The following is a 27,040-nucleotide window of genomic DNA, read 5'->3' on the forward strand; positions in this document are numbered from 1 at the left end:
CTAGTGTGTGTGTGTTCACTAGTGTGTATGTGGTGTTTCACTGCACGGATGGGTTAGATTGCGGAGGTGAAATTTCCCCATTGTGGGACTAATAAGGGTCTCTTAATCTCAATCTTAATTACAAAAATGGTTGTAAATACGTTTCATAATGCCTGAAAAATTGTTCAATAATAGTTTTGAGATAAGGCTTTGGTCTGAAATATATTTTTAAAATACCTGCACAGGTACATGCAGGGGGCTATTAAGGCAAAATAGTCGCCCAACTTTTTTGTTCTTTTGTACCACTTTTTTGCAATCACCAACATTACACATATAAACTCAAAAGACACATGAAGGTTTATTGGCAGTTAAATTGCTAAATTTAAGTTTGTAGACATCAAAACATCTGGTTCCTATCACCACCACTGTAAAGAAATCTGAGTTAGTTTCTCTACAATGAATCATTTCAAATCAAACCACTGTGGATAACTGTTTACTTCACAATGATTGAATTGTGCAGATCAGTGGAATTCTACAATTACAGACTGTAGCCCATCTGTTTCTCTGAATACTTTGTTAGCCCCCTTTTACCCTGTTCTTCAGTGGTCAGGACCCCCATGGACCCTCACAGAGCAGGTACTATTTGGGTGGTGGATCATTCTCAGCACTGCAGTAACACTGATGTGGTGGTGGTGTGTTAGTGTGTGTTGCGATTGTATGAGTGAATCAGTTTTTAAACACCTCAGTGTCACTGCTGGACTGAGAATAGTCCACCAACCAAAAATATCCAGCCAACAGCGTCCTGTGGGCAGCGTCCTGTGACCACTGATGAAGGACTAGAGGATGACCACCACAAACTGTGCAGCAGCAGATGAGCTATCGTCTCTGACTTTACATCTACAAGGTGGACCGACAAGGTAGGAGTGTCTAATAGAGTGGACAGTGAGTGGACACAGTGTTTAAAAACTCCAGCAGCACTGCTGTGGTAAAATGGACAATGAGCATAGAAACAAGGAGGTGGTCATAATGTAATGCCTGATCGGTGTATATGTAAAATATCTCTGTGTAAGTTATGTTAAGTGTAAAGATTTTTTTTGCTTTTCTATTTATTCTGATCATATTCATCACCATTCCCATGTGTAATATGATCAATATTCCATGTGCAGTTTGGAACACGCATATAAAGACCACCCTTCATTTCACCCTTCATTTCCAGTCATTTCCAGTCATTAAGTTCGAGTGATTCATTTTTCAGGAGATATGTCTGAGAAGATCAGATATAAGATAAATCTATAAGTGAAAAAACACAAGTTAAAAAAAATAAAGCTTTGATCTTTGAAAGACTGGATGAAATCAAGCTCTAACAAGCCTTCAGTGAGAAAAAAGAAACTGGCATAAAAAGAACTTTTGCAAGTCAAACAGAGATGCTGCTGGTGCTCTCAGAACAATGGACTGACCACCCCAGAGTCCAGACCTCAACATCACTCAGTGTGTTTGGGATTACTTGGCTTGTGAGAAGCAAGACTGAACTTTGGAGGTGTGGAAAAATATCCCTGCAGATTTCTTTGAGAAACTGAAAGTGAGTCTCCTGAAAAAGAATGGAAGCTGTAATAAAGGTAAAGAGTGACACATTAAATATTGACAAAAATTACACTGAAAAATGAATAACCTGTACTTGATGGCTGCTTGTCTGGAAATTAAATAAATGAAGGGTCTCTTCACTTTTACACAGTACTGTATGTACACACACACACACACACACACACACACACACGCACACACACGCACACACACACACGCAGGCCAGGGCAGAGAGATTTACGTAAAAGTGATTGTAGTGAAACTGAAGATGTGTTAACACCAACTGACAGAGCATGTAATGACTTAATGATGCTCATATTTGATGTGGCAGGTGTGCAGCTCTATAAACACGGCCTTATATTAACATTGAGGACGTGACTCACAGCTGTATGATGTGGTTGATGAAAGTCCCTCTCTCTCTTTCTCTCTCTCTCTCTCCCTCTCTTTTCTTTCTCTTTCTCTTTTTCTCTCTCTTTCTCTCTCTCACTCTTTTTTCTTTCTCTCTCTTTCTCTCTCTCTCTCTCTCTCTCTCTTTCTCTCTCTCTTCCTTTCTATCTCTCTTTTTCTCCCTCTCCTCTCCATCTCTGTCCTGTTTTCTCTACTTCTATCTCCTTCTCTCTCCCTTTTTCTCTGGCTCCTTTCTCTCCTCCCTCAATCATTCTTTCTCTCTTCCTTTCTCTAACTCCTTTTCTCTCCCTCTACCCCTCTCACTACTTATTTCTCTCCCGTTTTCTCTTTCTCTCTCTCCCTTCTTGTCTCTTATTCTATCTCGTTCGCTCTTTCCCTTTTGTCTCTGTCTCCCTACTTTCTCTCTCTGTCTTTCTTTCAATCCACCACTCTCTCATCTCTCTTTCTCTCTCTCCTTCTTTCTCTGCCTCCCTCGTTCTCTCTCTTCCTTTCTCCTCCTCTTTCTTTCTTCCTTTCACTCCCTCTTTCTCTAACTTTGTCTCTTTTTTTATCTCTTTCTCTCTCCCTTTTTCTTCGCCCCCTTTCTTTCTCTCTTTCTCTCAGTCCACACCTCTTTCCTCTCTCTCCCTTTTTCTCTCTCTCTCTCCAGCTCTCTCACCTTTGTTCTCCATCTCCCTTTTTTCGATATCTCTTCTTTTTTCTATCCTTCTTTCTCTCTTTCTCTCATTGTCTCTCTCCTTTGTTCTCTATCTCCCCTGTTCTCTGTCTCTTCTTTTTTCCATCCTTCTTTCACTCTGTCTCTCATTGTCTCTCTCTCCTTCTTACTTTCTTGCTATCATTTTTTAATTTACTCTCTTTCTACCTTTCACTTTCTCTGTTTCTCTTCCTTTTCTCTCACCTTCCCTCTTTCTCTCTGTCTCATTCTCCCTCTCTGTTTCTCTCCATTCTCTCAGTCTCATTCTCTTTCTTGATCTCTCTCTTTCAGCCCTTCAATCTCTCCCTCTCCCCCTTTTTGTCTCTTTCCCTTTATCTCTCTCCCTCTCTCTCTCCCTCTCTCTCTCTCTCTCTCCCTCTCTCTGTCTTTCTCCCTCCCTCTTCTCAATCTCTCTCTTTCGGCCCTTCAATCTCTCCCTCTCCCCCATTTTCTCTTTTTCCCTCTTTCTCAACCCCCCCTCTCTCTCCCTCTCTCATTAACCATATAATTAGAGTTTAATAGGCGTTCACGTTGAAAGGCTGGAGGAATCTCTGCCGCAGTGGTGAGATGCATCACTACAGATTGCAGTGCTCCTGACCACTGAATGAAATGATGAGGCTTATAAGAAGCATCACCAAAATAAACGTTTCTCCTTAAATGGGGCAATTATTCATCATTTAGGTCAAGCAGAAAAAAAACAGCCTGTGAAATTATAACGTAGTGATGAATAGCAGGAGATGCGCAGCGTTAGGAAAAAGACGGGTCTGCAGTAATGAGGTTTAGATCTTATCTGTGTCGCACAAGCAGAAACACTGACATTTTAACACTGTGTGATTTATCTGAGGCTTTCCGGGATTTAGTGTGTATAAGAAATAGCTTTCCTCTACACTTCCTCCTCCACCGAGTCAGACGAGCCTTTAACTACACAACACTCCTTAAACACATCCGCGCTCATGCACTTGTGCTTGTTTACAGTCATATGCAAAAGTTTGAACACCCCTGGCCAAATTACATGTTTTGTTGATTTTCTGAGCGACACTTTCTCTACAGTGAACGCACTTAAATACAGCATTTTTCTGCACATTTTAGTGCACAATTTCTATTTATTTGCTGAGTTTAACATATTGGAAAAATAACTTTTGCACACGATACATTTAATGTTTTTTTTCAATATGTTCAATTCAGCAAAGAAACAGTAATTGTGCAGAAGTGTGTTCTTTTTAGAGGAGGTGTAAACTTATTTATCAACACAACATGTAAATTGATATAAATTCATCTTTTAATTTATCTTGTCTGCTACAGACCCCATTGGTCAGCGTCATCTATGTTATTAAATGGTACAAAAGCTTAATCAGGTTTATTATTTAGTTATCAACCCTTGTGTGGTGTTGATGTGTTTGTTACTCAGTGGTCTGGTGGAACCACCACATTATAGCATAGGGTTCTCCTTTAGCAGCTGTAGCCAGTCAGCAGCCTGTCCATGCAGTCCACCCTCACACACACACACACACATATACAAACACATACACACACAGACACACACACACACACAGACTAACAGCAGGCCATGTAGGAGGAGAACAGAGTGAAGGACACAGCACCTCCACACTTTTACTGACCCCACATCTTGCCGCCAATACATTCAGATACTTTGGCTTTGTTCTCTTTAACTCATTATAATCTGTCTACAGAGTAGATGGTCCACATATTTGCCCATGTTGGGCAGTAAAATGTTTCAGCATTCTGTGAGCTACTGGCTTTCTATCACTAGATAAAGACTAGTGACTATTAGAGCTAGGCCTTCAGCTAGGCCACAAATATCAGCACTCTCCCACCTCTACGTGATTTGACACAGTAACCTCCACCTCAAGCCAAACCTCACTTTACAGCCTCCTTCCTACTCCCAGCAACAAGAGCAGGACCACACAGTGGACTGGCTAGCATGGCTTTTAAAGTAAACTACCTGCCAAAACCCCAAAACCTGCCTTTTACACCAAACCTACCATGAATACATAATGAGAAGTTTTACAAATACTGAGAAAGTGCCAAGAAATCTACACTCCTTTGCAGCATTGAAGTCATCAGAATTTTTTCCCTTGGTTAGGGCACAAAAACAATCCTAAGGGCAAACGCAACACCAGTGCATGAAGAGTGATGGAAGCCTTACACACTCCCCAGACTCTCATATTCCCACACACTCGCACACACTGCTACTGAGTTACAGGCCCAGCCCGGCCATAGAAACAGAAGTTGGTGGAGTTCCACTATAATGTCTCATTACTGCTGTGTTGGACTCGCTTCTCACCTAATTAGAGGCAGCCATATTCCAGTAAGAGATTTCTGAGAGTTTTCCAGTGGGCATGTAGTTGGATTTTGCTGGTAGTGCCCTGTACTACAGATGCTGAGCTTGAAAGCAATACATACCTATATGGAAAAATAGGGACGATAGGAGACAGCAGGGAGAGGTTATGCTAACAAGTGTAGCTGAGTTGCCTGTGCTGTCTGTTGATCGTAATAAAACACAGAATATAAAAGTGTGTTTGAAATGATGAGTGGGAAAAATTGTTCTATCCTGAAGAATAACACAGTATGGATTACAGTCTCCACTCAAGGGGACCACAGGGATGTCCAGTGTTCCCTGTAAAGGGCCGGTGTTGTTGCAGATTTTTAATTTCACCAAATACATGATTGACTCATCAGCTGTTTGAAGATTGAGACCAACTGATTAAACAAGTAGAATCAGCTGTGGTTCTGCTTGGTTGGAATAAAAACCTGCTGCCACACCGGCCCTGTGTGGATAAGATTAGAGACCTTGTAATGGGACAAATGATCTTAATCTTGAGGACCTCCTGCACTGAAAAATGTATTTTTTAAATGGGTAACTATTTGGAGGCTTGTTATGATTATATTAATTGGTGTTTCTGTTAAATGTGTTACCACAGTGCAAAGTTTACATTTCTCCATTGAAAACTCTTTCTTAACACTCCTATAGAAAAGCATAATTTATGAGGTAGCAGCTAAATAAGTAGCAGCTTATTTTTGTACATCAATAGGCTTGAACCTATCATGATCCAATCTACTAGCTGCTAGAAACAAACTGTCTAATTTAGTGCTTAAACTTAATAGTTTCTCAGTTGCATCAGGTACATCTGTAAAAACCTTGGTGTCATGATGGATCCCGATCTGGCCTTTAATTCACATATAACCAACATTACTAGAATAGACTTCCTGCATCTCTGCAATATTGCTAATTTAAGAAAGGCACTGTCTCTACAGGATGTAGAAAAGCTAGTTCATGCATTTATTATCTCAAAGCTTGTTTACTGTAATGCCCTGCTGTCTGGATGTTCCAGCAAAAGCCTCAACAAGCTTCAGTTAGTCCAGAACGCTGAACCAGAAAGTTTGATATCAGCCCAGTTTTATCAAACCTACACTGGTTGGCAGTTAAATTCCACATTGAGTACAAAAATGTTTTACTGGCATATAAAGCTCTAAATGAACCCTCAGTACCTGAGTGAACCATCATGCCTACTTAGATCATAATCTGCTGGCTCACTATTAGTACCTAGAATTAATAAAGTTACATCAGGGGGGAGAGCCTCCTCATAGAAAGCCCCCCAGCTTTTGAATAACCTTCCAGTCAGTGTTCAGACACAGCCTCTGTTTTCAAGTCTAGGCTAGAAAAAAAACCACTTGTTTAGTCAAACCTTTGGTAATTCGTTTTTCCTGTTAGATGAAAGGTGCAGTATTGGTGCTGTCGTCCCACTGCTCTCATGTGTTCACTCAAATCTGTTAAGGGTGGAGCGGAGGGGCGCTGACATCTCAGGGAGCCTCATGTCTCTGTTACCTTTCTGGCTCTTCCTTTAGTGAGGCTCTATTAGCTTGACCTGCCGGAGTCTCTGCTGCACTCCGTTAACACTTTATACTGTAATCAGTCTGTATTAACAGAACTAACTGTTTGTCTCTTTGCTGAGTTGAATAACTGCCCATCCTGTGCGTCTGATGCTGTTGCTTCATCTGCCCTGATCGGGTGCCCACTGCTCGCCAGCCTTCTGGATCAGTGTGACCACCATGGAGCTTCCCGCTGTACAATGCTGAACAAACTTCACCTGCATGAACTGACCCTCCTGATGATACTGCTGCATTTTTTAATCATGCTTCTCCTGCTTTTCTCCTTTTCCCTGTCTTATACTGATACTGACGGTCAAACCTTATTGTTTGCTATCTGGTGTTGACCAGGGGAGGATGGGTTCCCCTTTTGAGTCCTGGTTCCTCTCCTGCTCTTAGAGAGTTTTTCCTTGCCATAATCAAACCATCATTTGTTTTGATTCAATTCATTTGTTATGATTTGGATTTTTTAAAAATACACTTAATATGCAAATGTGCCTGGAGGGATTACACACCATGCAATGTAGCTGAATCACCACCTTCAGATCAGTGCATAGTGATGCATGTTTACAGCCCTAATATGTACCGTTATATTCTACAATACAGGACTATAGTGTAGTGTAACTGACCCTCAGTGTTTGCCTGGTCCTGCTGCTCCCTGCGCTGGCTCTTCATGCTGATTTCGGCCCTCAGAGTGGTCAATTCCAGTTCGTACTCCTGCGTGGTGGAGTGGAGTCTCTGCAGCTCGGCCCGCAGCCTGCACAGTTCCTCCTGCAGCAGTGCGATGTCATTCTCCCGCTCCGCCGCAGCCTCCTCTGCCGCCTGCTGTAGGTCCTGCACCTCTACCTGTGCCGCACGTAGCTCCTCCTGAGCCTCCCACAGCTCGCTGGCCTTTTCCTCCTCCAGGCTGTCCAGCTCCTCCTGCACTGAGCGCAGCTGGGCTGCAGGGAGAGAGAGGAGAATGAGAATGAAAAACACTAAGGATAGGAGACGAAAAAGTGGAGGAATGATGAAATGGTGGCACTGCGGTATAGCAGGGTCCTGAGTCAGTGTACTGGATTGGTATCAGTTTAAGGCAAAGGAATGAAAGATACTAGTTTGAGAGAGGACAAGCACTCAGTAATAATCCAACACTTAGACACAGAGTTCTAATTATAATTCTAGTTTTACCATTTTTTAATACAAGTGAAGAAATAACAAATAAGAATAATATTTAAGAATAAATAATAAATAAGAAGTTATAAAATAACATAAGAAATTATGCAATGAGCAAAAAATTATTTTTTAATTTAAAATATAATTTCATACATCTGCATCAACTTGGGACCTCAGATAACCTTGTTTTTAAGGGAAATTCCACTAATTCTTTAAAATTTCTACATAATTTATTCATAAACAAAGTCATTTACCTTATCATGGTGATGATAAGAACCAGTTTTTAGTGTTTAATTCCTCTAAAAGCTCCCTCAAAGAAAGATCTTACATTAAATGTTATGAATCTGCTGCTTGGTGCCTGAAATGTTGTTTTACAATAGTTTTGAAATACGTTTTTGGCCTTTTGAAAATATATACTATATTCATGGCAGAAAGGCAAACAAAGGCTAAACATTATTCAAAAAAGTATCTGTTCAGATTAACCACTATTATCAACATCACACATAAAACTCAGAAGACGTGGAGAGTTACTAGTCATTTTAGATAGTAAGTAAAATGGCTATTCTTGCAGAAATCACGACTCTTAGTTCCTGTCACGCCCACCATAACGAAAATGAGTTTCCTAAATCTTCTTAAGTTTCTCCATGATGCAACCATTTCAAATCAAACCAATCTGAATCACTTTGATTACATGTCAGTAACTGAATTTAGCATAAACACATTGAAAACTTGGTGGAATTCCCCTTTCATATTATGAAAAACATTCAATTAAGTGTGTTCAGACTTTGACTGCTATTCTATAGGACTCCAAACAGAGTCTGGTGGGGTAGTGGGTGAGAGAGAGAGGAGTAGAGAGGCTTAGCTTGTGCTGATCTCTCTGTGTGTACAGAGATATCCTGCTGGCACCTGTCCTAATCCTGACATTAGTCTATGTCCACACTTCACACTCCATCTCCCTCTTTCACTCACACAGTTAAGGAACACTCTGCATATACAGCACACAGGCACCTCACACAGCAGCTCAAGAAGATGCACACATTTGTTTTACTGCGATAAGGGCACCCTTATTGTGGCGTAGAGAAGACTCTGTCACTCACTATATATATATATATATTCTCTGCATACTTTGTTAGCCCCCTTTTACCCTGTTCTTCAGTGGTCAGGACCCCCATGGACCCTTACAGAGCAGGTACTATCTTGGTGGTGGATCATTCTCAGCACTGCAGTAACACTGATGTGGTGGTGTGTTAATGTGTGTTGTGCTGGTCTGAGTGGATCAGACACAGCAGTGCTGCTGGAGTTTTTAAACACTGTGTCCACTCAATGTCCACTCTATTGACACTCCTACCTTGTCAGTCCACCTTGTAGATGTAAAGTCAGAGACGACAGCTCATCTGCTGCTGCACAGTTTGTGTTGGTCATCCTCTAGTCCTTCATCAGTGGTCATAGGACACTGCCCACAGGACGCTGTTGGCTGGATATTTTTGGTTGGTGGACTATTCTCAGTCCAGCAGTGACACTGAGGTGTCTGATCCGCTCAGTCCAGCGCAACACACACTAACACACCACCACCACCACATCAGTGTTACTGCAGTGCTGAGAATGATCCACCACCCAAATAGTACCTGCTCTGTGAGGGTCCATGGGGTCCTGACCACTGAAGAACAGGGTGAAAGGGGGCTAACAAAGTGTTCAGAGAAACAGATGGACTACAGTCTGTAACTGTAGAACTACAAACTGCACCTATATAGTAAGTGGAGCTGATAAAATGGACAGTGAGCGTAGAAACAAGGAGGTGGTCATAATGTTATGCCTTATTGGTGTATATCCACCTGTTCAGCCTACAGCAGTTTAGCCCCACCCATTTACACTGAAGTTATAAGGAGTGTTTCAGCCTGGACTGCATTTTGAGTGCACAGAGCTCATTTGCATATATTGCTCTTAAAGGCACAGTAAAAAAAAAAAACAACTCATTCACAGGATGAGAAGAGGTTGGAAAATGGCCATATAAAAATTAATGACAGTTTTGGTGCCTAAAACCTCAAACAGGTGACTCTACTGTGTGTGGTCAGGAATCCTCCCCCCTCAGTTTGCCTAGGGCTTGATCTTAGCTCTCTGTAAAGTATATTCTCAGTATAATTGACACTACAGCTGCACTGGAAAATGGTACTAAATCAAAACCGCCAAAACAAAACACCTCCAGTGTGCATTATACCCAGCAGGAGTCTTCCTGAAGCGCTGCAATAAACCTCACTCTAAAAGTCGCGCTGCTGTGAGAGACTCCTGAATTGTCGCAGCTGTGTTTCAGCAGTGCAGAGTGCTCTTCTCCCTGTGCTGCCGCAATAATGACAGCAGATAGAGGATCTGATGCTGACATCACGTCATAAATCTGAATGTTTAGGCTCTCTAACACTTTTAAAAACATGTCACAGTGATTAGTCGGGCTGGTCCCCTGTTAAAGAACAAATTGGAGAAGGCTTGACTGCAAAACCAAATAAATATCAGTGTTTAAGAAGACTTATTTTCAGAAATAATCATGCTGTGTTTAGGTTTAAACTGTGGTGTTTATGTTATAAATGTGTTACATGTTCTAGTTTTTCACAGTCCATATACAGTCTGGCCTCTACGCTCCCTGGCCACTTTATTAGAAACACATACCTTGTAGATTTTCTCTTAGAGACTGTAGCCCATCTGCTGCCCAGAAATGGCTTGTTAATAAGGTGATAAACTGGATCAGATGTCTTAGAGCAGGGATGACACTAAAATGTGCAGGACAGGTTTTATCCAGGATCAGGGTTGGGAACCACTGCTCTGACCTTTCATCAGCAGCGAGTTTCTGACCACAAAGCCAAGCCTGGCTGGATATTTTTAGATGGTGGACCACTCTCAACCCAGCAGTGACACTGACAAAAATCCAAGCAACACTGCTGTGCTGGATACACTCATAAGAGCACCCAAATAAAGTCTGGATAACAGGAGTTTCCAAACTGGAGCTCAAAAAACAATTAAAGCTACAGTGAAAATGGGACCCCTGACAACCATGCAACGCCTGGTAGACCACCAAAACTGTCTCCAACAGATAAACAGAACCTAAACATTTCATGTTTGAGAGAGAGGAGAAAATCAACCTCCATTCCTTCTTATATCTGAAAAAAATCTACACTGTGAGAAGACGACTCAGCGCTATGGGTCTGAAAGGATGTGTAGCGGCCAATAAGCCTTTACTGAGAAACTTGCAAATCAAACAAAGAAGCTGCTGGTGTTCTCAGAGCAATGGACTGACCACCCCAGAGTCCAGACCTTATTATTTAATGTGTTTGGGATTTAATAGATCATGAGAAGCAGAAAATTCAACCGACTGAACTTTGGAAGTGTAGAGAAATTTCCCTGCAGTTTTCTTTAAAAATATGTGATATTTTGTGTAAACATGAAATTTTGAGTTAACTGAACTTCTAATATTAAGTTAATTATATTAAGAATAATGTGTGTTTCACATTTATTAACATATTATTTGAAATTCAGAAACTTAACTAGTTACAGGCTTCACAAAAATTCGGCATCAACATAAAAGTTCACTGAATTTCCAAGTTAAGTTTATGAGAACAAAAATCTGAGTCATATTTTCTGTTAACATGTTCAGTTCAATGAACTGAATTTTTTTTGTGTGTAATTTCTGTTAAGTATGTTTTCTGCTTTTTTCTGATGCTGAAAAATGAAAAACATTGACCTTATAGTCGTTTTTACTGTAGGCTAAATAAAAGATGGGTGGTCTCTTTTGTGCAGTACTGTACTGTGGACCTATAAGATGTACATATAGATATATAATATAATACAATAAATTCGCATAAATAAGTAAATGTAAATAATAAAGTGGACTGTGAGTGTACAGTATGTACTTCTAACAGAAGTCTTGTCTTGGGAAATAAGTTTTGCAGTTTGGACAGCAGAAACCACTAACAAGTCACAGACTTGAGGGAGACTCTCCCTCCATCTCTCTCACTCAGCTCCTCAGACACCATGTCCTATTTGAACCACCACTCAATCAAAAGCAGACAGGATGTTGGCTTCGTGGGACGTGACATCACTTTGAAAAGCTGCACTTCATAAGCTACACTGTGTTGTCTCGGGCCATCTCTGACCATCTCTGACCTGTGTGCTCTCAGTCTCTGTCTACATGACATCCACTGACTGATATCATGAAGATAACCTCAACCAGTGTGGACGCTCATAAGGCCAAGTATGAAGGCACACAGTAACCTCTCATGGGCCTTTGTGTGACAAATTCTTTAGGCTCTAATATGACAAAACTCCAAAATATTACCAAATAATAAGAGCTTCATCTATGAAAGAAGGGAGTGTATGAGCCATTCTTTATTTCGGGCGGAGTTATGAATAACAAAGTGCTCTCTATAAATCACGACGGATCTTTGGGTACACCAAGGACAGTATGACAGATTAGGCATGTGTTTGTTTCTCAGTTATGGTTATAAATCAACACAGCCTTGTCAAACAATAAGGGAAAGAGAAATAGACATTAATTCGTCAGCAGCTAAACACACTGTCTGCAGTGTATGAACTGGAAATAAGGCACTGAGATGACTTGAAAGTTTAAAGACAAAAAACTCCAGGCTCTACTTGTCTTGTTGAGTTGTGTTTTCTTAGTTGGTAAATAAGGCTGAGGTGGCTACAACTGAGAGCATGAATGTGCAAAAGTTTTGGCACCCCTGGTCAAACAATGTGTTAATTTTCTAAATAAAACAACAAGTTAACACACCCTTTACACAGAACACACTGCTGCACATTTCAATGGATATTTATTGTTTATTTACTGAATATGTAGGGAAAAATAATACATCAAATGTGGCCTGTGCAAACGTTAGCACATTTTATATTTTATGTTAAACAAATAAATAGAAATTGTGCACTAAAATTTGCAGTAAATTACTATATTTGGGTGTGTTCTCCGTAGAGGACGTGCTCATTTATTTTTCACTTATACAATCAACAAAACATGACCAGGCATACGGCTGTATGAGGGTATGTGTGGTGTGTATGTGTGTGTCTATGCTAAAATACCTTGAAGTCTCTGGATCTGTCTTGTGAAGCTCTCAGCCTGGTGGGCGCTGGCTAAGCGCTCTTCTTCCAAAAGGCCTGCAGACAGAGAAGTATGGGGGTGGGCAGAGAGGGAATGAGTTTCAAAGCTGAGCTCCTGGCAGTGAGAAACTGTCATGACTTTGCTAAGCGATTTCTCGAAAATCTATAAGTTTCTTTTTGAAGTGAGAAAGCAAACCCATTTTTTACTTACAGAGGTTTAGAGTAATACTCAGGTCATGATTAGGATTAAGACTACGGCACACTGACTCACTAATATCCCAGTGTTGGCAGTTGGCTTTATAATATTCCACAACAAGAACCTGATAAACCAAATGAACCAGTGTGAATGGATAAGAACATTCTAGAACAGTTCTTGTCTTATAGAGAATGTGAATGGAAGAGAACATTTTTAAACAGCATTAATGGAGAGAACATTCTAGGACAGTGTGAATGTGGTAGAACATTCAAGGACAGTGTTAATTTGGGAGAACATTCTAGGACAGTGTTAATTTGGGAGAACATTCTAGGACAGTGTGAATGTGGTAGAACATTCAAGGACAGTGTTAATTTGGGAGAACATTCTGGGACAGTGTGAATGTGGGGGAACATTCAAGGACAGTGTGAATGTGGTAGAACATTCAAGGACAGTGTTAATTTGGGAGAACATTCTAGGACAGTGTGAATGTGGGGGAACATTCTAGGACAGTGTGAATGTGGGAGAACATTCAAGGACAGTGTGAATGTGGTAGAACATTCTAGGACAGTGTGAATGTGGTAGAACATTCTAGGACAGTGTGAATGTGGGGGAACATTCTAGGACAGTGTGAATGTGGGAGAACATTCAAGGACAGTGTGAATGTGGTAGAACATTCTAGGACAGTGTGAATGTGGGAGAACATTCTTGGACAGTGTGAATGTGGTAGAACATTCAAGGACAGTGTGAATTTGAGAGAACATTCTAGGACAGTGTGAATGTGGGAGAACATTCTAGGACAGTGTGAATGTGGGAGAACATTCTAGGACAGTGTGAATGTGGTAGAACATTCAAGGACAGTGTGAATTTGAGAGAACATTCTAGGACAGTGTGAATGTGGGAGAACATTCTAGGACAGTGTGAATGTGGGAGAACATTCTAGGACAGTGTGAATGGAGAGAAGATTTTAGAACGGTGTGAATGGGAGAGAACATTCCAAAACACTGTAAACGAGGGAGCGCATTCTATAAGAGTGTGGAGTGGGGGAACACTCTGGAACACCATGAATGGAAGAATACCTAAATAAGTGTAAGTAAAGGGGGCATTTTAGAACAGCATGAATGGGAGAACATTTTAGAACAGTGTAAATGGGGAGAACATTCAAGAGCAGCGCAAATGTGTGAGGACATTATTCTAGGACAGTGTGAATATGGGGAAAACTTCAAGAACAATGTGAATGGGGAGAGCATTCCAGAACAGTATGAATGAGGGAGTGCAAGATATGCATGTAACATACTGTGGCATGGCATAGAAGAAGGAGACTCAGGAAACAGTGCACTTCATATGAGTGCTATTTTATTAACCTCTTAAAATCCCAGGCTTATTACATACTAAAGCTTATTATTCAGTAACTACAGGGACTTCAATGAAAACTGACTGAGCTATTCTTAGGTTATAGAAGTGTGTAATAAACCTTTGGGCCCGTCGGCAGGCCCCTGGCTTTTTAAGGTGTTGAGGGCCCACACAATATCAATTTCTTCATAATATATTTCACATCTTATATGATCTTGCAAATATTGACACATGTCTTTCACAAATGCTCGAGCATTGTGTTTCTTTTACAGTGTTAGTTCCTGTGTATGTGTTGTAGGTGGCCTTACATACATTTATACATACATTTAGTTCCACATATACACACACACATACAGTATGACCCTACATTGTGTGTATGTGTGTGTATGTGCGCGTGTGCACATGATTCAGCAGAGTCAGATGGACAGCTGGCTGGACAGGGCAGTGACAGCTGAGCATGTTGGCTGGGAACTCCCAATAGTGATGTCCCAAAAACACACACACACCTTGCAGCTCGTTGTAGCTGTCCTCATGTCTCTGGGACACCTCCCTGGCCTCCTCCAGTTCCAAGAGCAGCTGGACCACCTGTGCGCGGAGCTCCTCCACCTCTATTGCCTCTTCCTCCTCCAGCCCCCTCGCCCTCTCTCTCTCTTCATCTCCTGCCTTCTCCTCCTCCTCCACTTCCTTCTCCTCCTTCAGGCCCTTCTCTCCATTCCCCTCCTCCACGCCCTTCTCTCCGTTCCCCACCTCCACCTCTTTCTCCTCCTTCTCATCGTTCTCCTCCAGAGACTCCCGCTCTTTGGCCGTCAGCTCGTTGCCTGGACGCTCCGCCTTCAGCTCGCAGAGGTCATCTGAGAGAAAAAGAGAGAAAGAGAGAGAGAGATTAGTTGATTTGAGTGGACGTGCTCAGAGTAACGTTGATTGGTTGTTGTTTTCTTGACTGTCCTTTCTTTAACCCATTCATGTCCAGCTACTAAATTAAGTTTGATAAATTAAATTCCACAGAACTTGTTCTTCTTGTTTTAACGTGATAAAAGTTTTGTATAGTTACACTTTTGATGAACATCTAATAGTACATATTTGTATGTATTTGTATTTGTATTATATGTCAAAATCAGATTAGAGTGTTTTGTTATTTTGTAAAAAAAATCTTATGTGAGCAAAAGACTGAATGATAAATTAAATGATAAAACACTTTTACCTCTTTCTTTGACTTTTTAACGATGATTTGATGGATTTGAAAGTTTTTCCAGATTTGTGTAAGGCAAGCTCAGAAAACATGGACCAAAGGAACTGAAAAAAGTGAATAGCCCATTTATACTGAAGTTCTAGGGAGGGTTTTAGCACATTTAGTGCTTCTTTCACGAAGTAAAAGACAATCAGAACAGCCCATTTATCATAGATCAGTCTTAAAGGCCCAGTAAAGGCCTTAGGTTAAATCAAAGGCCTTAGTTTAAATCTAAGGAATAAAGAGAGGTTGGAGGAAATGGTCATGTACAGAAAACTACACCAATGTTACAAGTGGACATTGAGGAAAAAAATAAAACACAAGTAAAATGTAGGGCATGGGCCCTTTAAAGTCTAATAACATTAGAAGTCCACAGCATTAAGGGAATTTCCTGAGCTTTGCTTGTATTCCCAGTTCTCCTCTCTGACCCCAGCTCAGTCCAGCCCCCCTCCTCTCGCCCCTACACCTGTTCCCTCCAGATAAATCGCACATACACCCAGGAGAGCCTCCCCCACGGCCTCACCTGCCAGCCTCAGCTTCTCCTCTCCCTCCCACTTCTACAGACCACCATAACACAGGGACCCCTGCTCTAAAACACGCAAAACACTCTGGAATTAACTGCCCTTCTCCTTTCACCTGTTGTCTATTAGGGGTCGCCCCCAGAGCACGTTCACATGCTCACACACGTATGCACGAGCACACACGCACACTCAGCATCGGCGCTGCCGACTCTGTGGATGCTGTCGAGAAACAAGGGAGCCCTCTAGTGCCCAGACTGAGTACAGCAACAAGGCCAAGACACGTTCAGGTTGTAAAGCCTCCCAAATGTGTTTAGTGTCCCTTTACATCCTTAAACTTTACCTTAATCAGTCATGTAGATACAGAGATGGGAACAGAGATTCCCTTTGATTCCTCATACGGAAATCTGATCTATGGCAATATATGGATTTCAAATATATGACACATATATGAACTTATATCCTCATATCATACATGGACACGTATATTTAATAATCTATGACAGAAAACAACATCCTCATATGGATGGAATATATTACTCACATGCTAGCTTTATGCTATATAAGTGTTTTTGTATTTTATTTTGATTCTTTGGTTTAAAAAAATCTCTTGGTGTTTTTCTTTTTGTATCAGACAGTATGATCCATATTTACTGCATGTATGTATTTACTCATATTTATGATATATTATGCAAGTTGGTTTACCTGCCTCGCTTGGTGTGGGTACAGTTTTTGAGAAATTAATGACTACCAATGTCCAAATCGCACCAATATAGTCAGTTTGTGCTGGTTTAGGCAGGCGTTATTATCTCTTTAAAATGTGTTTGGTCTCATTATGTTCTTAAACGGTACCTTGTTTGGTTGTTTAGATACAGAGGTGAGAATAAGAAGATTCCCTTTGACTCTAGTGTGTTATTCCATTGTGACAGCATCTTTGAAAGCACTGTTTGTGCAGTAAGACTGCATTTAGCTCTGAGCTAAAGGAGAATTCACACCGTCCCTACAGGAACGTCACTAAGAGTCAGTGCTAAATAGAGTGTAAATCAATGACAGGCTGACCCCCCCTTCCACTTTCTCCCTCTTTCTCTGTCTCGCCCTGCTGGTGCCCCTTATTAGAAACCAGACTGAGGAGCCAGTCAGATATAAATAGTATGACACACCCTCTGTCTCTCTCTCTCTCTCTTCCTCACTACTCTGTCAATCACTCTTGGAAGTCTCATTCAAGGTCCCGAGGCTGGATTAACATGGTCAAACTTACATGCAACTTTAGTTGCTTTAAAAAACGTGACACTAAATTGCAGATGAGTTGCAAAATGTAAAGTTTCCTGCAACTCACTTAAAACTCAGCTGCAACAGTTGCAACTGTCTCAACTTTTTGAATCAAGTTTCATGAGACAGCCAATCAGAATGGCAGTAATGCATCACATGGTCATGTCAGACACATGCTTTCAAACGATTGATTTCGCCAGATCAAAGGACAAGGAAATAAAACACAAGAAGGCAAATTGAGCAGTTAAAAAATATATATAGACAATATATAATGTACTTGTGTGGCCCCCTGGTGGCTCAGGCACCCCTTAGCAATTGCTTATACAGCTTATAGCAAGAAACAGCTCTGGTCTCATTCTCTCCTTCTCTTCTTTCCTTCATCAAACCACTTCTTAACACCTTTACCTGTGCCTGTTACCTAATTTTCACCTGTTTTTCAGTCTCCTTCACCTCCATCCCCCAAAGTGTGACTGCTCATGGCTGTTGCCAGGTGCCTGGAGTCACTGGTGTGAGTGTATGTGTGCACCTTCTCTCACCCGTGTGTTTAACTCCTGAACTCAGCCCCACCTGTCTAGCTCAATCAGCTACACTGCCTCATTCACTGCCACCATTCTCACTCTTTACCTCTCTCTCAGTGAAAAAGTTCACTTTCATTTCAGGCGTAATTTCCGTTTAATTCAGTGCAAAACATGCATTTGTCTGCATGTGTTTGAAAGGTTATGAAACATTTCTGTGAATGAGGACAGCAGTGAAGGCCGTGACAGCACTGAAGCGTTTCGAGGCTCGTACGCGCGTCACCGCACTGACGAGCTGTGTGTGTGTATGTGTGTATATGCACACTGCCCATCAAACGAGTGTGTACACCCTGCCTTTTTCAGCTCATCAGCAACAATGACAGTCAGCACACAGGGAGGAGGCGGGGCGGCCTGCAGACTGGTGCAGGGACAATATATATTGTATGCTTATTGTCTAGTGTTTGTACTGTATATTCTGAGCTCATTTCACACTGGTGTGTATCTGCACTATGCAGGCCTGTGTAATGTTCTGCTGTCGTGTGTTGCATCATGAGGCTGAAGAACAACATTTAGTTCCAATGTCTACAAGCTATGTTGAGGAATGACCATAAAGACCACTCGAGCACTTGAGATTATTACCTACTTTTATAACTTAAGAATAAAGCCTTATTGGAGGTGGCATATTTAGAGTGATTACCAATGAGATCTGTGATTTTAAGCCATTACGAAGCTGCCATGTCTGCAGGGTTGGGCAAAATACTTTGAAAAACTAGTGATGATTTCATTACAATTCATAAAAAAGTAAAATATTTAGAGTACATTTAGAACACATTTCGAATACATATTGATGAGGCATAAAGGCAAACTTTAACTCTGATTTGACCATAAAGTGATTGACTGTGATTTTCAGTTAATTACATCCATGTAATGAAACACATGCATGAGTTCAGTGCAACACCGATACTAAGCTTATCACTCGTGACCATGTTCACTTCTGAGGAGACTGTCCAGTGCATTTATCCCTCATAAGAACTTAGAAACGCTGAGCTTAATAACTGATCATCACACTGATTTATCAGTCTACTCAGGCTTTAGCAGGAACTTCAGTGTCTGTAAAAAAGCCATTTTTGTTTCACATGATGTGATTTTAACCCTTTAAATGGTCACCAGCAGGCCCAAAGGGTTATTACACACTTCCATAACCTAAGAATGGCTCAACCAGTTTGCACTGAAGTGCCTGTAGTTACTTAATAATTCGTCTTAGTATGTAATAAGCCTGGAATTTTAAGGGGTAAAATAGTTAATAAACAAGCATTGATGATGTTTCTTTTAAAGATGATGTGTATTTTTTTTTTATTTAGCCAATAAGTGTCCTAAAGTATCCTGTAAAAAGTAACTATATTCTGAATACTGCCTTTACAAAATGTAACTGAATACAGACACTTAATTTCTGTATTCTGAATATGTATTCCCAATACTTGCATTTCATTACTTCCCAACCCTGCATGTCCAAAGCTTTTACAAGTCTGCTAAGTAACAATTCGGGACTCGATTACTTTCTATAATAGAAGCCCTGTTCGAATCAACATAATATAGTAATGTAGTAACAAGTCCTGCTAATAGACAAGGGAAGACAATGCTAACCGCTAAAATGGAGCTGTTGGCACAGTTTTTTTTATCCTCAAGTTTAAAACAGAATTACTTTAATCTACAACATTTCTGGGATAATTAGAATGAGAATGAGATTAAATATGCGGAGGTTCCTCTGCTTTTCTATCTGGTATCAACTGGAAGTTCATTTTCATTGTTTATTTGTTTATATCCAGTTACTCTAACCTTAACGCTACTGTGAACATCCAGCTACGACATTTTGATCTGGGCTAAGAGAGGAGTTTTTAGAATTACACAGATACTTTATCCTAGTATGAATCAGCCAGTAAAGTCCCTTATAAATTACATTACCAGACCTCCACCAATAAAACTAATCCAGCTCAAGTAGGGCTTAAGTCAGCCCATTTGTATTGCAGTAGTTACTGATTTATAAGGCTTAGGATGGAATAAGCCTTTTTCAAGTGCTAAAAAGCTGAAGGTTTTGAGGTTACCTCAGTTTTGCAGTCTGAGCACTGAAAACATTGAAACAGCTTTCTATTTAACCCCTTAAAATCCCATTTTTATTACATACTAAGCCTTATTATTCAGTAACTACAGGGAGTTGCAAACTAGCTGGTCTATTCTTAGGTTATAGAAGTGTGTAATAAAACCTTGGGCCTGCAGTTTTCCCTGGTCATTTAAGGGGTTAATATGTTAAGCAAACCAACAACAAAATTGTTTCATGTTAAACGCATTTTGAAAACTTAGTGTTCCCAAACTTGTGACGGCCAAAGTACATCCTGCGAGTACGTTCTTAGCTGCTATTTCACACTTGCCAAGTGAAAGATGCACTCCTATGAGGGATGTTGTGTGGCAGCATGGCAGGCCTTTCCTTAATAGGCATAACGCTTAGATGGCCAACCTCCTTAGAGCTGAAGGCAATAGACATCAGGCCTGACAAGACGATTCACCTCTGTGATCCTCTTAGGATTACTGAAATCTGTTTCTCCACCACAGAAATTGCCTCGTCTCTCTTTTCCTTCCTCCCCCTCCTGCCATTCCCCTAGGGTCCTTTGTGTCTTATACAGCATAAGTAAAATAAAGGAACAATGATACTATACTATTTGATAAATTGTACCATTTGATATTCCTACTACATACAATTTATGTCCAAATGAATCGGCAGATGTTGAGCTGTAAATAGAGTTTGTATTATGTCCATTGAAAAGCATTGCTAATAGAAATGGACTCTCTGGAGCAGCCACACATGGTACCCATTGAGTGATCCAGAACTAATCACCCAAATCAGTACCTGACCTCACTAATGCTCAATCAAACCCTCAAAACAATGTTCCAACATCTAGTGTAAGGCCTTCCCAGAAGATCGGAGGCTGTTACTGCGGCAAACTGGGACAAACTCTCTATTAATACCCTTAATTTCGGAAGAAATGCTGGTTGAGCAGGTGTCTGCAACCTTCTAGACACAGTCTAGGGTAAAGAGAAGCTGTGCTGTTTTATTGGTCATGCTATTTTGCAGATTAAATACTCACAACAGATCTATGAACAGGTGGGATCGATTAGCAGCAGCTTTGATGGGTCTCTATTAGCTCCACACTGTTGCTCACACTGTCAGTCTGCAGTATAAACCTTTCTATACATACACACACAAGCACACACTCAATCTTCAGGATCACTGACCTGACACTTACCGTGAAAGGTTGAGCTGAATGAGAATAATCTGCTTTACTCTCAAATCAAAGTACTTAATCTAGACTTTTTTCAGTCTGAAACATGGCCCACAAAAGCCTTTTACGCTCTTTAAAGAAAGGGCTTCTCCAAAACTCTACCCTATTTAGCAGTGGTGAACCATGACTATTGGAGCTATACCTTCAGTTCAGGCCATAAATGTCAAAAACCACCTCTACAATAATGCTAATTTGTAATGGTACACTGTTAGAAATAAAGGTTCTGTGCAGGTACAGTTTTTGTTCATTAAGGTACAAACACTGTAAATGTTCCCTCAAAGGTACAACAGTGGTTTTAAGGTCCAATTGTGAAGCTTAAATACATTTTCCCAGTTGAAAAGTACATATTTGTATCTTTTCAGACTCAACTGTTTTAAACAGAACAATAAAATAAAAGCCTGGAGACGAGACGGGGTGTGTGGAGTCAGTACAACTTAGAAAATATAATTTCAATGGATTATAGCACAGTTATGTTCCCTGACTAAAGGTACTGAGATGTACCCTTGAGGGTACCACCCCAGTGACAAGAAGGGTACTGCCTCAGTGACAGTTTAGTACCTTTTTTTTTTCGGAAAGTGTAGCGCCCCTGTGGAATTCTAACAGTATGTTAGTGCTAAGCTAACAGCAATTCACAAGGACATGTTTTGGCCATTCTAGATCAAACACGACATTTGAAGTTTGTAATAGACTTTCCATATGTGTTATATGAAGCTTGTAACAGACAGTAATATAATATTTGACCTTGTATGTAGCAGTTTTCCATTCTTACCAACTGACTGAAACCTGGTTAGGTTACCGCTGGTATCTGCAGTCATTGATATATCTAGATCTTCCAGAAGGCCCAGAGTAAAATGTTGTCTCTCCAAATTGGTTCCATCCATTTTTGATTAGTTGATTCTACTTTTGGTTCCCACTTATGTTGATATTTAATTAGAATTCAGAACCACTGGCCAACTGTGTTTGCACACAGGGGAATTAGACCTCCGCATTTAACCCATCCGTGCAGTGAAACACCCACATACATACAGGCAGTGAGCACACTTGCCTGGAGCAGTAGGCAGCCCTATCCATGGCGCCCGGGGAGCAGTTGGGGGTTAGGTGCCTTGCTCAAGGGCACTTCAGTCATGTCTTGTTGGCTCAGGGGCAAGGCACCTAGTGTAACACAAAAGGCCTTCAGGTTTGCTCCTGAAGTCCTAACCAATGGGAGACTTAACTTGGCTGTATCTACCTGAATACCATGAAGTAAAATATCCTGATTGGACAATTTCCTGTTGGGTGTTTCAGAAATTTAACTCTTTTGTTTCCAATCAAAATTTAATAATGAAGTTATTGCAGCACATGTAGGGTTTAAACACAACCAGGAGAATGATACAGCTTTTTTTCCCATTCAGGCATACAGGCCCACAGTATTCACTGTGAAGGATCCACATCTTTCAATAACACTTTCCACACTCACCACATGTATACGAAAACAGCGGCTTTCATGCAGTCAACACTTTGCCTAAATACTTCCCTTGATATATAGCAGTCCACCCCCCCCCATCCTCCATGCCCTTAAATATCCAGAGAATATGAAACATATGGCAAAAAAGAATGTGTATAAAAGAGGCTTTAGATGACATTGGCTTTAAATGCCATTCATTTTCCCTTAATTCTTCAGAGGCCTTTCTGAAACGGCCCTCTGAAAACACTTCTAAGATCAATTTTGCATCACGACTTCATGTATATTAGAAAAGAATATTCCGCACATTATATGAGAAAGCAATGAGAATATCCATGCATGATTTATTAGAATGTTGTATAACATGGAAAGTGCATGTGTAAGGCTTAGCGTTAGCCTCCTGCACCTGAAAAGCACACACTGCAGAGCAGGAAGACGGGCCAGGATGTCTAGCGAGACTTCCTGTTTATTCAGTTTTTCTAAATAGAGCTTATCGTGGTCTGCATATATGAAATTTCCAGGTTATCAGATTGAGTGGGTGCAAAGGCGCCGACTTGGTGGGGTGGGCTGGGGGTTCAGAACAAAAAACAACCCAAAAAAAAAAGACGAAAGATTTTTTTGAATTTCCATCCAATCAAACAAATGAATTTCCATCCAATGAAACAAAGATGTTTCATTCCGGGGAAGGGATTTAGATGCATAAGCAGGATTCATGGGTGAATATATTACAATTATTAATAATTCATTTCATTTTCAGTATCATACACTTCACTAAAACTTGTACAGTGATGCTGCCTCTCTGGTTTCACAGTGCAAATGGGGAGGGGCTGCCCAACTTCAGTTCCGCACATCAGTTCAGGTGCAGCTTTGCTTTTGCCTGTCTGCAGACTGTACACATTTACTCTAATAAACAGCATTATTTTAGTTCAGCTGCAGCTTCATATCCCTCATTATTCTTCATCTTGGCTACAAAGGGGGCTTTGGCAGCATTTGAGACGACGACAGTGAACAGAACAAAATGTCATTAACGCTTCAGCAGCGGGGATTAAAACCCCAAGTGATAAACAGAGTAATTCAAGTATATTTCAGCCATTTTAATAGCTTTTGTAATAAGAAGAAGCTGATAAACTGTCAGAAAAAGAGGTAAAACAGAGTATGTGATTGCTTTGCACTACTGTCGTCTCTTATAATATGAGCAGATCTTACAGCAGATAATAGTGAAATCAGTTAAATTAGACCTGTGTGTTCCTAAAAACCCCTACTGTGTTCCAGCTATTTCACTATCAAGGCTATTTTCAGAATATTCTATGCAGTTTCACTACCATGGCTTGTTTTGAGATTTGGGCTAGGATTGGGAGGGCATTGCGTGTGTGGACTGCTGATGAAACAATGCCCTCTGTAGTTGGTGTCTATGAGTGAGTGTACTTGTGCACACACACACACACACATATACACTTTATAAGCCACTTATCCCCCTGGGTTGTGTGGGGTGCTGGAGCCTTTCCCAGCACTTATTGGGTGGAAGGCAGGAAACACCCTGGACAGGTCGCCGGTCCATCACAGAGCAGACACACAGACATATACATTTAAACAGACATTCACACCTAGGGGCAATCTAGCATCTCCAAATTGCCTGCAAATCTTTGGACTGTGGGAGGAAACTAATGGAAATGGAAAACTAATGGAAAACATGCAAACTCAACACAGAAAGGACCCTGGTGGAATCAAACCCAGGCCCTTCTTGCTGAGAGGCAGGGAGACAATTTAATCTCATTACTGCAACACATGGACAATCACTGAGGATTTTAACATATTAAGGATAACATTGTGTTGTTTTGGTGCACTTCCTTAGATTCCTTAGAAACAGATGAATATTGTGAATAAGAAACAGATGTGTGGTAATGAGAATTAGCATAAAAATCCCAAAAAACTCGAAAAACAGAAAAATGTATAACTGAGCTCCAACTAATCAACTAAAACCTATAATATTATTTATCTGCACGATTATAACACTCAATTATTTATTCATAAATATTTATGAACATAGTTTGAGGCTGTTTAATAAATAACCAAACAACCCGGAAGACCAATCAGATTGTATGACTGGAATGAACTGCTGTATAAATATTAATATTCGGAGTTATGAACTCTCAGAGAGTCAGTTCAGAATCCCAAGCACTAAAACCTCAGTCAGAAATGAGATCATACCCGCAAAACACTAACGACACAATTATACAAGTGGGGCTCACAGCGACTGAGAGAGATCATGAGGTAAATGCAATAACCAGCGTAGCAGCTCAATTAACAGACCATGACTGGAGGGTCAGATCTGCTCTAAATTTTGCAGAAGCTGATTGCTGATTGCTAGGTGCCTAATTCAGGTCGTATTGTCAAGGTGAAATGGCCTAGAAATGGAACACACATGCGCGCACACACACATCAATCTACCTTTCTGCTCTGATCAATAACACACTTCGACTTTCCCCAGGACACAACTGAGACCCTATGAATGGCTGACTGTAGCCGATAATAATGTGGCTGCAAATAACAGCATCGTCAGCCACTCAGTTATCTCTTCAGCATCAGCAGAGCTCATCTCTTCTCCTTTGTCCTTCTCCCGCTTTCTTCTGCTCTCTCACTACAGTGGGAAAAATGATGCATTGACTTTGCCTGAGTCAAATCATTTCCACACAAACGGACTATATAGTTCAAAAGTTTGAACACCCCTGGTCAAATGACATTTTGTTGATTTTCATACTGAAAATAGGTTAACACACCCTCTACAGAGAACACACTTAAAAACTACATTTTTCTGTAGACTTTAGTGTTGAATGTCTATTTATTTGCTGAATTTAACATACTGGAAAAATTAAAAATGTGATTTAACTTTTGTAGCAAATAAACAGTAATTTGACCAAGGGGGGCCAAAACTTTTGCATACAACTCTATACCATCAACAGAATTTTACCTTTCAGTTTACTAATTTTTGGCCATAATTATGTTGACATAGTATTTATTGGAACTAAAAAAAAATTATGTTCATTATTTAATATTATTATCATACTTTTTATGACTGTATTTACACTCTGCAACCATTGCAGTAATGCTCAAATTACATAATTAGGATTTGGATGGAACTAAAGGGTTAAAATCTTGAAACACCCAATGGGAGCTTGTCTAATTAGTGTGGTCAGAATGTCAGGAGCTGGACTGAAGGCCAGATTAATATACTTAGAGACTGACAATGAATCATTTCATCACATTTTGATTTACAATGAATGGGACCAATTTCATAATAGAAAATGTCACTCTAGACCTTCTGGTAGTTCTAGATAAATCACTGACTGTGAATACGAGCCTTAGTGTAACCAGCTTTCAGCCAGTTGTTAGAAATGGAGAACAGCAGAAGCTCTATGTCAGGACTTTTAATGAAAGTTACTGTAAAACTGCTGCCTACGAGGTAAATATATGTTAATGTCTGTAAAAAGGTTCAAATAAAACATGGAATGTCTTTTATAGGCCTCAAATGTCAGTATTTAATCTAGACCAGCATAAAACTGTTCATGTGCATCAATGTTAGTTAAGTGATAACATACCACTAGAAATCTCATAGAGGTGCCAGCAGTTTTTACATTAATGGCCCGAAATGAAGGCTTAGCTATAACAGTCATGGTCCACCAGAAACATTGGGTGAACATCTGATGATGTATCAAGAAATAAAAACGCTCCATAATCACCTGGAATGAAATCTGATTACATTAACGTACTTTAAAGCTATGTACGGTTTTTTCATTCATCTATAAAGTTACCATTGCAGAGTTATAAGGAGACGATGTACAGTGATATTCATGCGGAAATGATGTATACATTTAAAGTAAGTAAATTCAGTGCATCATTTTTTTCAGTGTAATCTTTAAGCATGTGCATTCAACTTAATTTAGATATTCCAGTATCCACACGAGTTAATGAATGGATTTCCTGTTAACATGACAGTCTTAGGGGTCCTGGAAGCTAGCTACTTCATAGCTCCACATTTCTTTTCTTTTATTTCTGTAAGCATCATTACAACTTTTTAAGGTTTCATTACAAGGTTTCCTTGACTGAAATAGACAATCTGATCTGTACAGGCCCTAATTCTCAGGCTCTCAATGTCGGCGCTGAATGCAGCAGTTTGACAGTTAATAAAAGAAAAATAACATCCAAAAAAGTTTTGATTCTTGTGCGTTGCTATGCTTTCAAGCTATAAACAGGAGGGCCTTGAGGTGGAAAAGACTGAGAACCCCTTTGAGGCACTCTTGAGTGGCACAGTTTAATATGTATATGTCCCTGAGCAAAAACACAACATTTTACAGTCCTGTTAAAATATAAAAGCAACGTTTCACTGAATAG

At 40.4% G+C, this 27,040-nt stretch overlaps 1 protein-coding gene across 6 annotated transcripts in view; it reads right to left on the minus strand.

Moving 5' to 3' along the window:
* LOC118803229 (coiled-coil domain-containing protein 136) overlaps positions 1 to 27,040 on the minus strand; it is a 70,226-nt gene that overhangs the window by 21,932 nt on the left and 21,254 nt on the right. For all 6 annotated transcript variants that reach the window (XR_005006840.1, XM_036563771.1, XM_036563770.1 and 3 more), the window contains 3 exons: positions 14,852 to 15,196; positions 12,782 to 12,856; positions 7,180 to 7,491 (listed from right to left, as the gene is read on the minus strand). Coding sequence is in view for 5 of the 6 variants with exons in the window: in XM_036563771.1 (XP_036419664.1) it covers positions 7,180 to 7,491; positions 12,782 to 12,856; positions 14,852 to 15,196 (732 nt within the window). In the remaining variant the exon portion in view is untranslated. The remainder of the gene's footprint in view (positions 1 to 7,179; positions 7,492 to 12,781; positions 12,857 to 14,851; positions 15,197 to 27,040) is intronic.

Source organism: Colossoma macropomum, unplaced genomic scaffold, assembly GCF_904425465.1.
Source record: "Colossoma macropomum unplaced genomic scaffold, Colossoma_macropomum, whole genome shotgun sequence".
NCBI lineage: Eukaryota > Metazoa > Chordata > Actinopteri > Characiformes > Serrasalmidae > Colossoma > Colossoma macropomum.